The following is a 17,447-nucleotide window of genomic DNA, read 5'->3' on the forward strand; positions in this document are numbered from 1 at the left end:
CCATCTACATTTCACCAACTGGCAAAGTTCATGACTGAAATATTTTGACACAGTGTTTATACAAAGCTGGAGACAGACACAGCATGGAAAATGTGAGCAAGCTATGGGTAATTACCTGACTGTGTGTAGTACCACTCAAAGGTGCCATCAGATAACAGCCTGAATCCTTGTTCCCTTAAGCCTTTACTGGTTATATAAGGATGATAAATTTCACTGTCATCCCATTAATTTATCCCTGCATACATACTTTCTAGATTTCATTTTATCCTTGCAAACAGAACTTAAAATATACTTCATTCCCACTGATTCAGATCTAGTGTTGGGGAAAAGCATAGAGCTGCTCCTGTGAGCATGTTCATAAAGGTCTGCTTATGTGCCATGGCATGCCATGCATCTAGTTCTTGCATAAAAGGTCCAGAAAACATTCATCAGCTAAAATGTCTCCTCTTTGTTGCCATGGTATTCAGTTCATCTGCATGAGCACGTGGTCAGTGTGCTCCTGTTCTGGTCTGTAGCAAAAGAGGCCAAAAGCAGACACTACTCAAAAAATGAGAAGTTACTGCTGGACCTAAATATCTTAAGACTAGTCATTTAAAAATGTTCCTAATTATGAGAGTGCTGAGGCTGTAATATAGTCTAGTAAGAGTAGAGGATCAGCAGCTGAGCTGATCTTACAACTGACTTATGTTTGTGAAAGGAGCAAAAAAACACTGCTTGCAATTGCAGAGGACAAAATTTTTTTTTGAGTCAAATGCTCTTGTTTGGAAGAAGAGAAGGAATGGAAAGTTTCTGAATAGAAATTAGAAGAGAAGGTGCTAACAGCAGTGTTGTACATGGAGGGTATCTGTTACACTGCTGAAACTTTTCTGCCATCGTACTACCTGGCTATGCTGTGGCTCAGTCAGACACCTTCACGTAGTGGTAAATGCAAATCCCTTTGATAAGAGGACCCTGGTGTTTATCCATGCACTTCCTGAAAGGTAAACACATCTGCAGGCAGTTATGTATTTGTTGATACGTTGTAAGTTCATAAGCTGACTCCCCTTCAGTAATTTATTTCAGTCCTTGTGTAACACATCTTGTTTATATACCAAAGTTTTACCATGTTAAAGTACTAGTATCTTTGAAGCAGAACAGTCCTCCTGGTTAGGTTCATATAAACGCAAGCTGTGCTTTGTAGTTTTTATTTTATGGGGATGAGATGAACTATGAAAGTGTAAAAAGGTTAAACAAAAAATTTGGTCCCAAGTATGGATTGTACCTGTGTAATTCTTTCAGAATAAAGGTACACTCTATTACTATGATATGAGTACTAAACCAGAGCCTGTGGAGTGGCTAACTATTTCTAGTGAAAACTGAAAGAAATATAAGCATCTCTCCATGTTCTTATTACAGTCCTTTGTACTCTATCAGGATAAGATTGACCCTATGTTTTTGGATAACGCCGAATGGATGATACATAACACTAGATCTTGAAGTAATTGTGGTTTTGCAACATTGGTATGAGGAGAAGTCTTAAATCCCAAGCATCAGTTCAGTGTAACTTAGGCTACAATATTCCCTTTATTACAGTATTTTGAGAAATGTGTGTCTTTGATTAATGTTTTAACATTCAGTTACTCTTTCTGCAGTTGGGTTCAGGGATTCTCAAACAAGAACTTTGGCTTTATCAACAATCAAACTGTCTGCTACCCTTGTGGCAATTACATCCTCTTCCTGGACATTGAAACAAAGATGACAACAGTACTGCACTGTCAGACTGGCCAGGTGGGAGCCTTTGCAGTGAATGGGAACAGGCAAGTGCTGGCCTTTTCAGACCGGAAGCTGAATCCCATCATATATATCTACACTTTTCCAGAACTGAGTAAACTGACGGAATTAAAAGGTAGTGATGTGATAACCCTCCCCTCACCATTTCATTAAAACAATAGTAAAGTCATGCATTTTCTGAAGGGTTTTTTTGATAAGACTTGAAAAACAGTGTTATAGGAAACTGTCTCATGACAAGATGCATGGAAAACAGTAGCAGGATTTTCCACTGCACTACTTTTAGTTAAGCTCAGGCTAAGGAGGAGTATGACAATACAACATGGAGCTGTTTTAAAGGGAAAAGAAATGGAATGAAATGGAATTCCTTCTAGGAAAATATAGTCAGAATAACGAAAAATAACATACTGCAGTAGGCTTCCAGGCAGACTGCTGAAAGCCACACTGGAAAATCCGAGATGTGAGAAGAATGAGAGTTCTTGCAGTTAAACTCCGGAGTCTGGGATCTAATGGGTATTTCTGGCTGCCTCATAACATTTCTCTCCTTAGTTAAGTTGCTTACACTATCCATGTTTCAGTGCCTTGCCATTTAAATAAGGATCATACTGCTTGCTTATTTCATGCATATGAGTAAAGTTATGACTGCAAAGGATTTCAGGGTACTTGGGGGGAAAATACTGTACAAAATCAAGGTGTTATTGAAAAAAATTTGAAAAAATTCCAAGCAGTGAAACATAGGGAACATTTTTATGATCAAATCAAAACAATAATCTGGAGTGAGGCAAAGGAATCGGGGACTTAAAGAATGTCTCTGAAAAGTTAAAGTGGAACTGAGAAGAGTACCCTATCTGTGATAGCATATGGTAAAGTCCAGGGCAATTAAAGACCTTGTTCTTTATTTTTACATTTCAGGTAATGCTCAACTGGATTACACCTTACTTGCATTTAGTTTCACAGGCCCGTATCTAGCCAGTTACTCTTCAATCCCAGAATTTGTTCTTTCAGTATGGTAAGAGTGAAAAAAATATCTTTAATACCATTTACATGTTGTTCATACTTTGTGTGTGTACTGTTTTAGCATGAATTAAGTAAACAAATGTGGAAGACAGACTGGTTGCCTTCATCTCTTTTTTTTTTTATTGATCATTGTCTGCAAACTTTCTGTACCAAATTTGCTGTTTATTTTCTAGTATTAGTAGCCACTAGTCAGAATGACTGTTACTTTGCTACAGCTGCCTTCTACCTTCTTCAAAATTTTGTGTTTTGGAGTACTTCTAAAGTCTTCAGCATCAGCTAATTATCTGTTCACCCTAGGAAGCTGAGAACCATGCTGTTTGTGAAAGAAAGTTGCCTGCTGAAAAGAGGAAAAGCATTCTAAAGCCAATTTCTACTTTTCTGTTCACCTGGAATGTTCAGTGTTCCTCTTAATGTTGTGTTTGATCTTAGTTCTGTCATACAGTTTTGCTCAGTGATTACACTACCATGGGTCACTGGGTTAGATCATAATTTTCTGCTCATTGTCATGAAAAGAAATACTAGATAATACAGTGCAGATACAGAAAGTTGGAATATTTATTTTTTTTAATTTTCTGCAAAAATATAATCCTGCTCTTGCTTCCATTGCTTTCATTGACTGTAGGTTCTGAGCACTTCTTCAAAACAAATGGGGAGGGTGTAATAGGAGGAAGGCAAGCAAGGACACGTAAAGAATATTCTGTATACCCCCAATTTAATGATGACCTTTCCTTGTACAATTAGCGAAGAGGCAGAAACTCCTATAACTCCAGAATTTTAGTAATGATAGTAGATACTATTACAGATGCCGCTTCTTTATCTCTTGTGAAGAAAAAGAATGTTTGCTCTGAACTCTGTACACAGTAGTTCAGGAAGGATGTCTGCGTGTGTAGCACAGTAGAAACAAGCAAGACAGCCTCACTGGCCTGATGGGCTTACATGCTTGTAACTTACAGCAGAAACAGCACACCTGGGCTAATGTGTTCCTTGTGTGCACTTAAAACACCACCCTTTTGAAAGATTTCTCTAGATTATTCTTAAAAATGGAAATATCTAGAAATGTTTAAATGCTTTGAAGTAGCGGCAGTTTCCGAGGCCAAACAATTTAAATCTGTTTGAATCAGCATGAATATGACTATCAGCAGCTAATTGTCATGAAAGAACCATCCTAGATTCCAGTTAGAAAGAATTTAGTTACAAAATGGAACCAATTTACAATACTACACTCAGAATTTCTAATAACTTGAACAGAGGTGTGTGAATTTACTGTGAGATCAGGACCTTCATTTTTGCAATTGGATTATATTGTGCATTCCTTGTAGAAATGAGTGTGTATGGATGCAAGAAATTCAATCCTTAGCATTCTTAATGTGTCGTTATATGATGATTGCACAGTTTCTGTATTTTAAGCAGATAGTTTGAAATCAGAGGTATAAGAGATGTTTTGAAAGTTATGTCAGTCTCAAAATACAGAAAGCTTATGGATAACCAAAAGCTGCCTTTCATCTTTTTCTGTTCAAAGGAGAGGCTTAATGCCAGATTCTTTTTCAGGTACATGTACTGTATAGTTTCAGATCTTAATAAATTATCCGCTCTAAAAGAGCGTTGGCACTATCTGTTAGGTATGAGGTGAGAACATGCTGACAGATATTTAGAGAGCGACACGCTGGTATCTTTTAAAGTCAGAATTGCAGCTTATAGCTTACTGTAATTTTAATGAGAGTTACTGTGTATGTGTGAATACTTCTCATTTTTTGCATATGCTATCAATATTAACCGTTGTCTTGCATTCTGATTTGTTTTTGTGAGTGAATTTATTACAGGCCAGAACAACAGGATTATACAAATCCATTTACAGCAGTGTATGCATTTCCTCTCAGCAGTAATGACAAATACTAAAGCTATAAATGTTATTTAGATTAGCAATCAGATATAATGTCCAAGAAATTAAGAAACAGTTTTAACCATTTTCTTCAAATGATGATAATCAGTTCTTGGACAGCACCTAAAAATGCAAATGCAGTCAAGAATTAATCTGGATAATGGAGAAATATGCAAATTAGATGTTGAGAATATAAAATAGGTTACAGTGGACTAAAGAAAAGTCAGTGGAAAGCAGATTCTCAGGCTTTTGTTAGCTATACATAACAGCCCCACACAAATTCTGCCCTGTTTTGTGCTCAAGTTAGTTAATGTAGCCATAGTTTGTATGTCTGCATTCACAACACAGTTACTGTATTACCTAAGTAATTCATCCATAGATAATCACGAGCTGACTGTGTTTTATTTCCTAATTATAATATCTTCCAAGTTTGAGTCTGCAAGCCTTAAAATAATTGTTATGGACTGGAAAAGCAAGGCTGAGGTCTGGGGTGCTGAAGAGTTGTCTTGCTCCATTCAAGTAGTCACTGATGGAATGATAAAGAAAAAAACAAGTGTCTTGACTCTGTTGGTCTTTTCACAAAAGGAGGTGTATGATAACGTTTCTAAAATTCCATATTTCAGAATTATTTTTTTATTCAATCTTTTTGTAACAGTAATAATTTTGTGTGGCTAATTAATCACCTCCTTTTCATTCTCAAGGGGACCTAACTATTTTGCAGCAGAAATTTTTGTGAGTGACAAAGTTTTTGTTTACTATACTTGATATTGAATGTTAGTCACAGTCACATCCAGATCTGGCTTGAATGTTTTTAACTTATTTAATGGATTTGATTTTCTTTCACTCTCCCTAATGAAGGAACTGGCAAGAAAGTATCCTCCTGTGCAGTGAGTCTCGGCCAGGGGTAACAGCTACCTCTTTAAGTTTTAACCCTATGAATTGGCAACAACTGTGTGTTGTTGATGAGAGATCTGTTACAATCTGGTGTATTGAAAGGAATAATGATGAGCATCATCTTAAGCAAAAGTAAGTGGAACACCCTTCAGGTTAAGAGAAAAATCTAGAAGTATTTTTGCTAAGACTAGTAACCTATATCTGTTTGCAAAGAATTTAATCCAATTTAGTTCACCTAGCAACTGCAGTCAGTAATTGCTAAATCACAACCAGTGTGAATCTGTCTAGTCAATCAAGTGAACTGAATTTATGATTTCATTTCTTAGCACTCACATGTCCAAAATTATGCATCTCATGAAGGTAATACTAATCAGCTGCTTTGGCAGCCTCTATCAAAAGCTACATGACCAAACTCATGTACCGCCTGGACTACTTTCCTGCAAGTGGCTATGTTGAGCCTTGCTTTTGTAGCTATGAAACCACTAAATTTGGGTCAGGTTGCTTCCTAGTAAGCATAGTTAAACAATATGTTGTTTTAATCACAAATTGTACCAAAAGCGGTATCAGTTTTCTGTGTAATTTCCAGCTTGTGAGGCCGATTTACAGATCCAGAGCAGGTGGCCCTGTCAATGCAGTTCACTGAGCACAGCAAACCTAGAATTTATGCTAAATTTTTTTTTGAGGCTGGTATAAAAGTAGTATGTATTATTCAGGTTGGAGTCCTTGAGGTGTAACACCTATGCTGTTTCAGTGGCAACTACTCCACAATTCCCAAGTGTGTTTAATCTTGTTAACTATGACTATAACCAACATATTGCCACTGATGAGGTTATACTAGTGAAAGTACAGACAAGGCCTTAATTTGTGATCTGAAAACCATACTGAAGGTTTTTTGCTTTTTTTTTTTCATTATATACATATGAAAATACATATATACTCCTTTTTCCTCACTTTTCATTCCATTCGATTGAGGTTAAACCTCCACTGAGAACTGTTCATTTTACAGAAATTTTTTCAAAGTCATAAATCAACAGTTTGTGGATATAGAATCCTCAAGCCAGTCATATGCTGATTACCAGAGTGCATCATGCAAATACTGCTGCCAATCTTTCATGATCGTTAAACTTTCTCCAAATAAACATTAAGCATAAATCCTTGCAGCATATAAAAGTTAGGAGTGTGACTATTAATCCTGGTTAATAAGGAAACAGTAATGTAGAACAGTTGTTTATACAAGGCAACAAAAAAAGACACTGAGCTAGAACATGGCAATCCATTTCTGCCAGTTAGGAACATTTTATTATTTTTTCTTGTAGTAGAATTACTATTACTTTTCAGTGAAATGGTATGTGGCATGTAGAATGATTGTTTACCACAATACTCCATTACTGTTGCAGAAGTAAAGCCCATTGACTGAGTTGGTGTCTCAAAGTTTTGGAAATGTGCTCCTCAGTTTTATATCAGCATTTGCTGTTAATATTTCTTCTCAGACAGTATCTCTTGATTTTTCACAGCCCTGTGAAACTCCCTGGTGGACAAGGGTCCATGAGTCCTCACAAGGATTGGTTTTTTCCGGTTTCTCATAGTGAAGATCCATACCATGGCCCTGATTTGCCAGTTTCAGCCATTGCTGGACTCGTAGGAGATGAAGCAGAAACATACATGGTAGTTACTGATTGTTTTCCTTTTTACTATTCCAAGTCATTATACTTTTATGCAAATAAATTAAAATTTCAATAAATTACATTAATAATTTTAATGTCTGTTAAACAGATAAAACCCAGTAAATAGATCTGTTTTCTCAACAATATTTTTAAAATCCGTTTTGACAGGCATGCTGCTACTGCACAGTGCAGTACAATGTAGAGATTTCTGACACAGGCACTAGCATAGTAATGTATGTGTGCAGTGGGGGTACTAATCTGTGTCCCAGAAGCAGTATAAAGCATGTATTTAACCATATCCAAGCTATTATGACCTGCTGGAACCTTGAAAACCTATTCCCAGGTTACTTCCCTTTGCGATTTTTTTCTTTTTAACTCTGAAAATGTCTCAGGCTATGGAAACGTTGAAAGCTTTATTCCAGACAGCAACGCCTGCTTCTGAAATACCTTGCCATACCAATGTCAGTGTTGGGACCTGGCCATTTGTCTCACTTGTATTTGATCATTTACTTGTTAGACTCCCTTGAGATGCCTTTTTTGAGAGGCTTCAAAAATGTTTTCATTTTGTTTGGAATTTACTTTCATCTGACTACCAACTAGAAGCATCTGCCAATGTGAAAACATTTAACTTGCAAATCTAGGATTCTTTTCTAAGATTAAGACCATCAATTTAGATTTTGTGACTTAAGATATATATTACACACCAAAACCACCATGCATAAGAGTATACCACAGTTTTCTGCTATAAACTTTATTCTTACAAAGCAGAATAAAAAATAGGGAATGGTGCTTTGCTGACCTTACCCTCTTTTCATGGCTTCATGCATTCAGATTCACAGAGGTTTTTAACTGTGTAACTGCTGATGCCCTTGTTTTCCAGGATAATTGATAACTGCAAACAAACATCCTCTACTGATTCTGATTACACATCAACTGCTTATATTTCAGATCACTTAGAACATGGAAGATGAAGATAATAGATGCTTATTAGGGGCATTGAATTTTTCTTCTGCTTTATTGCCTCTTACATTATGTGCAGATGATGAACTGCAAAAAACATTTTGTTCTTTAGCCTGTGAAGTGAATTAAGAGAGTTATTGGAGGGAAAAAACCAATTGTCATATTAGATCTGTAAGGCTTAATAGAATTTGTCTCTTCTTGAATGGATGCTATTCCAATCAGGAATGGTAAGTTCTTATGCTTGAACTTACAGAACCATGTTGTGAACTTTTCCACACAGAAAAGTTTGTACTTTCAACCATACTAGATACTACTATAGGGTCTTTGCATTCCCAGCTGCTTTCATAAAAACCTAGATTTCTTTTTAGGATCTTCAAGGTGCTAAATATGTTCTCCATATTTATATGTTCTCCATATACATAGAAATATTTCTGGAGTAAGAGTAGATTGTTCTACTAGTCTTTGACAAAGATTTCCTTTTCTTTCAAATCAAATTGTAAATATTTTGATAGTTTTTTGCAGTCCAAATTCCCTAGATGCATGCATTTTGGTTGTGAATATTGACAAGTTAATGAACATCAGGTTATTTAGAAATGAAAGTTTTTTTGCAGAAATACAAACTGGTTTTGAGGTGCTACACTACAGTTTAGCACCAGGAGGCACTGAATCAATTTCTGGTGTATTTTCTTGCTCCAGATTAGCTGAGTAATTTTTTTGAAGGACTTGCATTTATTGTGCCTTGCAGTGCTAATTCTCCCCTCTGTGCATGCCTGCCGCACGTATGCTCCATCTCTAACCTAACAGAAAAACCGAGCCACTACTGGATCTTGTAACCTTGGGGGGGAATTGCATGCATATGCCTTTTCAGGTTAAGCACCCCCTTCCAGCACCCCAACTCGGAACATAAATTTTTGGTAAAGCAATTCCTGCGTGAGTTGATCAGAATATAATTGATGGAGAAGATACTTCTTTAAAATACTGTTTCATCAAGACCCTTGTGATGAAAAGTGTCTAATGTAGCAACTGTGAGATTGAAATGACTGAACTTGCTGAGTTCCTCAGATACCCCGGTATCTTTGGATTACTTTTGCTGTAATGGACTAGAGTGTCCGAAATAGAGGTACTGTAACTACCATTCTTCAGTGGGTTTATAAATTGACAAGCTACTGCAGCAGATGTATCAATGGTTACTATCACTGATGATTTGTATGCCTTTACAAATGTCTGTGAGCAGATTGGCCTAAAATCTGTGCCTCAACATTAGTAAATACCTTGGAGTTACTTTCCTCTCTACTATCATCAATGCTTTTTCAATTAGTAAGAGACAACCTGCTTCTCTTGTGGTGGTTAATGAGGTGCATTCGGTTGAATCCACTGGGACCAGTATCATGGCCTGATGAAGCTCTACCTGTCTCTGCAGAATTCAACAGAAGGATTTTTGTTCTTTATCACTAAATCCAAATCAGTTGAGATCAATGATTTTCATATTGATGCAAGCGTCCAAAGTGGAGAACCATTTATTTACAATTTAAAGGAATCGTCTTCCGCCTGTAGTCTTTAGGCCTTGAAGGCTGTAGCCTACTCCTAAAGAATGTGTGAGAGGCATGTAAGAAAAGCGAGACCATCCCCCAGTACACTTGTTCGCTGCTTTGAAATGTGTTAGGGTTCCATAGTCTGCAGGATACTGGGGCTGGGTATGTACGGAAGTGTAACCACAGCGGGGCAGCAGAGTGAAAGGAATGGAAATATCCTACAGCTCTCAGTACTTTTCTTTCTAGCATTAGATTGATTTAGTTTTGTTTCGATATTTCTTACAGCTGGGACCTGAGCTTTCTGAATATGCTTTACCATGACAAGCCCATTTGAGTCCACTCTGTCCCCAATAACAATTTTATTCCATTGTCTTTTAATGAAAACTTTCATGACAAGGATTGATCCATCATGGATTTTTTTTCCCTAAAGAGATGCTACTCAAAAGGGAGAGAAGTTAAAAAAAAGATGTTATTATCATTATCGTTATGATGATGATTCAGCACTGTACCAATGCACAGTTCAAGAAGTGACCTGGTTTGGGATTTACATAATCTCATCCTAGGATTAACGGATTTATCTAGGTTATGTGTAAAGGCAGTCGTGGCAGCAGGTACAAAGGAACATTGCAGGAGCTGTCTTTACATAGGAAGCTTCGGATTCAAAGCAGTTCTGTTACAACTGTCCCAAAGATTTGTGATATTCAAGTCTCATAGAATCAGTGAAAATGACTATATCAGATTTTTCTCTGAGTGCTATAAAGCCCCATTTGTTAAAAGATTTATTACTGTTTAGTCCTAATTGATTTATAAAGTAAATGTTGGTATGTTTTATTTCTGTAGCAGCTTCCCCCTGAGAAATTAAAAATGCTTTGAAGGCATAAATAGAGAGTAAGTTACTTACCGAGAATCATACAGCAAGTCCTTGGCATATTTTAGTAATGAAATCTGGGTACTTATGATTCTCTGCCCTATGTTTTCATCACAAGTCCATCCATATTTCCTCTTTTTATAGAACCATTACTGAGACAGCAAGTGTTTTATAGAATTATAGTCTTCTGGTTTTTTCCACCCATTGTATTATCTAGTGTTCCTCACCATTTCTGCTCACATGCTTGGTTCTTTGAATCTTCTCTTTTAAACATTCTCCCAAGATTTTCTTGTATTTTGTTCCCCTCTCCCCATCCCCAAATTCTCTTCAATCTAGTTCTACCATGTTATTTATGGGGTCTCTGTTACTGTTGTATCTGAACTGTTTCACTGTCTTTAATAATATTTGGTGGAGAATCTGTTCTTCCTGTTTTATGGATGATGGTTTTATGAGATTTATTATAGCAAAATGAAATTCAAGGCACATGGGAAGTCTGTGGCAGGGATATTTCTAGAATTTACTTGCAGAAGATGCAAAGGTTGACAGAGCTCTTTTACAGAACAATTTGGATTATATGCGAAAATAAATTATTAAAAAAACGTGTTTTAGTACTGCCAGGTATGCAAGACCACATGTGCAGGTTTTTTCTACAAAGTGAAAGACTGTTCTGAAAAGCATTTGTCAGGGTGAGGTTGTAGTGGGTAACCATTTCAATTTGGGCTTCCAGTACTATTCTGACTTTAAAAAAATCCCAAAAGTCTAGGGGCTAAATGTGTTGAATTTTATCTTAACTTAATCATTAAAAAAATTGGGAGACGACCTGGTTGTGGTGGGCCAATATCTTTGTAAGGGTAGGGAGGATAACAGAGGGATTTCCAAGTTAGAGGACAAAACTGTAACAGATGCAAATGCTGGAGAATAAATCCAGATAAATTAAAATTTAAAAATATCTAATTTTTCAGTGAAAATATAATTAATCATTTAAACAGGTTCTATGGAGTGAAGTGAGTTCTGCACTGCTATCTCTAGACAGACTTTTCTGGAAAATCTTGTTGTTTCTTAAGTTACTAGCCTCAGTGAAGGAATGACTGAATAAAATAAAGCTGATGTTGTACAAGTGGTCAGACTCAATGATGTAATGATATCTTTTTTTTAATCTTAAAATGCATGTAACTGCTTGTACAGTGTACACGTGTTTGTCAAGTGTTGACTGAAGTTATTTTTGTGCTGAAGCCTAGAAATTATATTAAGCCTTCAGTGCATCCTACTGCCCACTGCTGGACCACAACCTCAGAAATTTACATGGGCTGTAAAGAAGGATGTATTTTGGCAATTGATGCTGAGACACGCAGTGTTTCTGTTCTTCAACAAAAACCTCTACCTGGTAAGAAATAGCTGCATTGTGTGTTTTATTCAAGTAGGGAGGAAAGTGGATAGGTGAAAGCTTTTTTTTGCTTTCTTCTGTTCTGCTATTCTGTACCTTACAGAAATTATAAAGCTATATTGTAGAACCATATTTCTTTTATTACTGTGATAAACATTTAAGAATGTCTTTTGAACTTCCGTGTGGGTTTCTTCAGCACCCAATAATGGGCTTTCATTTTTCTTTGGTAAAAAAAGGGAAAAAGCTCTAAATACATCAAAACTGATAAAATAAGCAATAGTTGCAGAAGCCCAGATCTTGTTAACCAGCCCTACTAGACTGACATTAAGCTATTAATATACCCGCCATACAAAGTCTTTTTACTATTAGTTAAGCACCAATAATTTATTTTATTTTGCATGAAAGATTGACTTGTCCACATTTGGTATGTTAGATAATGTTAGAACAGATCTTTGAAGACTCGTGATGAGTCTTCAAACAAGAAAACTGAATTTAATGTAATGTTGCTTAATAGAATTCCTTGAGGTCAGCTCTTACATAAACAATTTTCTAATGAAAACAAGGCTGTAAAGACTTATCAGGCTTTACTGCAGAAAGTATGAAGCACACAGAGTGAACAGAAGGTGTCTTTGGCTTCAAGGAAGTCTGCTTTTAATTTATTCTAGAATGGGAGGACCTTGGATTGATTGCAACTTGCTGAGGCAATTTATCTGCCCTATATATATTCCCACCTGTCTTTTTTCATGGGGACCTTTGGCAAGCTAGTGACTGACTAAAGTTTTCTAGCAACAGCCACCCATTCCATACCTTTTTTTTCTGGGAATCACAAGGTCTCTCCTCTGCTGCCACCGCACACTAGCCTTCTGTGCCCATTCAGAGGACTCCCAAGATAAAGGACAGTGAGACACAGCCAGCATAAACTGTGCTGGCAATGACAGCCTGTACTCTATCATCCTTCGTAGGGATGGAAGTTGTCAGTCCTGCCATGCACATGAAGTTCACTGGTTCAGTCAGGTCTAAAAGGAGTACTGGAATATGCTTCTCCCTAACACTAGTGCTGGGTAATATCCTGTGGTAGACCAGCATAGCACAGTTGCTGTAATAAGTACTGAATCAATGGTAATAGATGGGCTGGTGATAATCTTGCTTTCTTCTTCTGCTATGTAATACATTATTTTTTAAGCTGCAGCAAGTATTTCTGACTTTCCCAAAGTACTGTATCTCTGTTCATTTTTGATAATTGACACAGAGACGGGAGGTTGCTCTTAAGAAACCCCAACAAACCAGCATTATTTCTCTGCATTTGAAATTACCAGAGTTTTAAGTTTACCAAATCAAGAGTTGGAAATCATCAGTAAATAAAAAGCAGAGGTGTGACCAGAAATGTTTATGCCAGTTCAATAGAACACAACAAGAATATTTGCCATTCAGGCTTTTCCTTGGCCTGTATATTCTTCTTTGAGTCTTGTCCTAAAACTGTAACAGAATTGTGTGTATTCATATTGTACTGAAGCTTCTGCTTAATTTAAAACATATTGCAATCTGTATGTATTTAGCAGAATGCTTAAATGCATGTCCAACTTTAAGCACATACTAAATTCCTGTTATGGTGTTGCAAACAGAATCATAAGCAGCTACAACTTTTCACTTGGGCATGTTCTTTAGACTGACTAAAGTTTCCTTCATAACTACATCGAATGAAAAAAATCATAGTTAAAAATAACAATACCAGAACTTAACACTAGGAGAAAAATAAATCTGCATCTGTACCACTCTCCATGCCAGGTATTGCTGTCTCCCTTTTACAGCTGTAGGCTGAATCACAGAAAGATTGTAGCTGCTGAGTTGCATAAATGACAGAAATTGTGGATATTGAGGAAGAATTCACATTTTTGATTCAGTATACTGGACCTGGCCTTTTGTTCAGTAGACTGGAATACAATGCGTTTTATTGCAATGTTGACATATAAACAAGGTTGATGTTATAAATTGTTTTCTTTTGTGCAGATTACATGCGTAAAATATCGGACGTGGTGTCATATGTTCGTAGAGAAGTACAGAAAAAGAAAGGTATTTCCATGTTCAAATCAAGCTAATAGATTTTAGGCAGCACCAGTGATGCCTGGGAGTAATAATGTATGAGTAGAGCTGAAAGCCACCGGTTAGAAAAACTCAGCTCACACAGACCTCTGTAAGACACATTGATGGCAATCTTTTATATGCTTACATGACAAATGATTAATAACTTTTGTGCTAATAGACAGCCAAATTAATAGCCTCAGGAGAAACTGTGGCAGTGAAATAATTTCTGATCATTCTAATTTAAATTGGAATAAGTGATGCAGTAATAGGTTCCCTACTGCTCAGTTTTAGTAACTTTTTTTAGAACTGCAATCATTTGTAATTTAGTTGAGTTAGGATTTAGGGATTGTTTTGAACACTTTGTTTTGGGCTCCACAGTACAAAAAAGATATTCACATAACGGGTGAAGTTCAGCACAGGGCCACAAAGATTATTGCAGAGTCTAAGTACATGACATACAAAGATGGGCTAAGAGAACTGTGTTCAGCCTGGAGAAAAGGAAATGGGGGATTTTACTATTGCTTCAGCTACCTAATGAAAGGTTACGGAGAACATGGAACCAGACAGAAAAAGGACACAGTTTGCATCAACAGAAATTCTGTGTAGATATTAGGAAAAAAAAAATACTTTCTTGGTGAAGGTAGTCAGACACTGGGACAAGTTGCCCAGAGAAGTTTTGAAATGGCCATTCTTGGGTATGTTCAAACCTGGATATTACTCTGGACAACACGGCCTAACTTTGATATTGATTCTGAGTTTGAAGTTGGCTCTGTGTTGAGCTGGAGGTTGGATCAGAGGACTTCTAAGGTCCCTTCCCACCTAAATGGTTCAGATTCTATTACTGACAAACTTTAATGTGGCTATTTAGCAGCCTTTACAAAATCAAGTAACTTCTCATATTACTTTCTAGTTCATCAGACAACAGTAGTACTATCATTTCAAATTATATATACCAACATTTTCCTTCATTATCACAGCAGAAAGTCCAAAGAATATATAGCCCATGAAGCCCTTATACTCACAAATCATCCCAGATTTAAAATTGAGACACATTGTTGCAATAAATTAAATTTTATATTTTTGTCTTGGTTTTGTTCTCTCAGGTGGCAAACCAAAGGACCTGCAAAAACCAGTTTTGTTTGCCATGACATTTTGTAATGAGGGACTGTACGCAGCTGGAAGTGTAAGGCATCCTTTATGCTTTTAACTTACTCTTATTGCGTGAAATGGAGTATTCAAATGGGGTATATTTGCAGAATTCACTGCAAAGACAGGAGTTAGAAAAAAAGAGAAGGGCCACAGAAGTATAAAGGTTCTTTCTGGTGTTGTATATATTTTGTTTGTTAACACTTGAGATGAGAAATGGGAAGGGAGCAGGGTGGAAAGAGATTCCATTTTTGTAGTCAAAGAAGCAACAAAAGAGAACAATTCTATTTTTCACAAAATACAAGGAATGTTCTAGAGGAACAGGAAAGAAGGATGGAAAAAAATAGGAAAGGAGAGAAAATGGCCAAGAGAACTGCCAAATTGTTTTGTGCAAAATGTAGCTCAGTGTTTAACCCAAACTGACAATGCCATTGTACATTACTGCTTAAGAGTGGGACAAATTCTTATACTGTCTCAAAAAAAAAAATAATTCTTAAGTATTAACTGATGAGAGAGTCTGTTGTTATCAAATATGAACTGTTACTAAGACTTGTATGAAAGAACACTTTCATTTTTCAATAAATTTCTTATCCAGGGTGAGTCCTCTGGATTTAAACGTACTGGAGGCAAATGAGACCATTAGAGATGGGATACAGTTAAACACTGTTACTTTAGAGTTTTTCAGAAGTTCTTGCAGTTCATTTTGCCAGAGTGTGCTAGGATAAATGACTTAGACCTTATGTGGATTTGTACTTTTATCCACAGGAGGGCATTTTATTCTTCTATCACATCAGAGGTCTGCAGTATGAAATGAAAATCTGTGCTGATATCTTACAACCCATATCCAGCCTCATATTCTCTCCTGATTACACTGTACTTCTGCTTGTCACTGACCAGGTATAGCATTTGAGATAATAATATTACATGATTGGATGTTCCTGTGATTCTATATGTGTATGCTGATACTATTAGCATGGAATGTCTGTAATGTAATCACACAACTCAACAAATTATATCAGAGGTGAATTTAGTCCCACTTGTGTGTTTAATGAAAGCTTGGAAAGACTTTTCATGAAGCACAGAACAATTATCTCCTACAGATGGTGGATTATAAAGTACCTAATGCTGAGATTTCCCAACAGAAATACTTGTGTGTGTACAATGGAGTACATGTTCAGGGTCTCCAATGTGTCCAGGTCACGTGGGACCTACCGAGCATGAGCTTTAGGCTTGATGTGTGCCTGCACAGTGAGAAAATTGTAGCTTGGGTACATCAGACCTGCTGTGGCTATGCAGTATTCTGCATATGCATACAGAACAGGTGTTCTGTATATGCACCTGAATTTTTATGGCAGCCCTGTTCAAGATCCTTCTTTGACCAGCCTGATGTCCATAAATCTTGCATAAGGGTCCCAAATCCTGAAATTCCACCTGTTTTTCCAGTCCTTTAGTCATTTAATTGTCATTTTTAAGGCTCTTAAAATGTTTTTTGGGGTATATGTATTTGGATGTGAGTCGGGAGGTTCTGTGTTCAGGACAGAAGTGCAATGGTAACTTTGGTCACACTCTCTGATTTCATTATCCTTTTGTAAAATGAGTAGAGAAGTTCTAAAATCTTTGTCAATATTAGTTAGGAATTGTTTCTAAGACACTTTGAGACCTTTAGATAAAAACTTCTCTTAAAGCTTGATTTATGATTTCTATTTTATGTTGGTCTAGAATATTTATTGATTCCTGGAGTAAAATGAAATAGGGTGGTTTAAAATTATTTTATTAAAGCAATTTTGAGAAACAAAACTTCTTTAAAATGTGAGTAGCTGGATCACTCTAAAATGAACTAACCTGATCTTCAACTAGTGTAAATTAATATGATCCACTAAATTCAGCTGAATTCTACTGGGCATTTTTTACCTCAGTTTAGAGTCAATTACAAAACTTTAAAGAGTGGAGCTCAGAAAGATGGGTATTTTTTGTTGAAGTCTTCAAAAGCTTTTAATGAAAAGTTTCATAGCCCAGTGATGGATTATTTGTCTTTGTCAGGGCACAGTCTATGCTTACAAACCTGCCCACAGTGGAGAAGCTGTCAAACTCTTAGATGCATGCAGCAGTTTTTTTCTGGCAGCTGATTTTCTTACTCCAGGGAACAAATACTGTGTGGTAAGAAATGGTATTCTTTATTATATGTAATAGTGGCTCTTTTCAGGTAACCAATATCTTGCTAAGGCACAAAATCAAAAGCCTTGTAGAGATTGGG

General features: G+C 36.6%; 1 protein-coding gene across 2 annotated transcripts in view; it reads left to right on the plus strand.

Annotated features, from left to right (window-relative positions):
- The window catches only part of CFAP43 (cilia and flagella associated protein 43), a 50,075-nt gene that overhangs the window by 1,571 nt on the left and 31,057 nt on the right, over window positions 1-17,447 (plus strand). For both annotated transcript variants that reach the window (XM_027802503.2, XM_027802504.2), the window contains exons 2-10: window positions 1,632-1,885; window positions 2,680-2,776; window positions 5,522-5,689; window positions 7,072-7,222; window positions 11,815-11,965; window positions 13,973-14,035; window positions 15,151-15,230; window positions 15,959-16,090; window positions 17,234-17,350. In XM_027802503.2, the coding sequence (XP_027658304.1) occupies window positions 1,632-1,885; window positions 2,680-2,776; window positions 5,522-5,689; window positions 7,072-7,222; window positions 11,815-11,965; window positions 13,973-14,035; window positions 15,151-15,230; window positions 15,959-16,090; window positions 17,234-17,350 (1,213 nt within the window). The remainder of the gene's footprint in view (window positions 1-1,631; window positions 1,886-2,679; window positions 2,777-5,521; window positions 5,690-7,071; window positions 7,223-11,814; window positions 11,966-13,972; window positions 14,036-15,150; window positions 15,231-15,958; window positions 16,091-17,233; window positions 17,351-17,447) is intronic.

Source organism: Falco cherrug, chromosome 9 (assembly GCF_023634085.1).
Source record: "Falco cherrug isolate bFalChe1 chromosome 9, bFalChe1.pri, whole genome shotgun sequence".
Taxonomy (NCBI): domain Eukaryota; kingdom Metazoa; phylum Chordata; class Aves; order Falconiformes; family Falconidae; genus Falco; species Falco cherrug.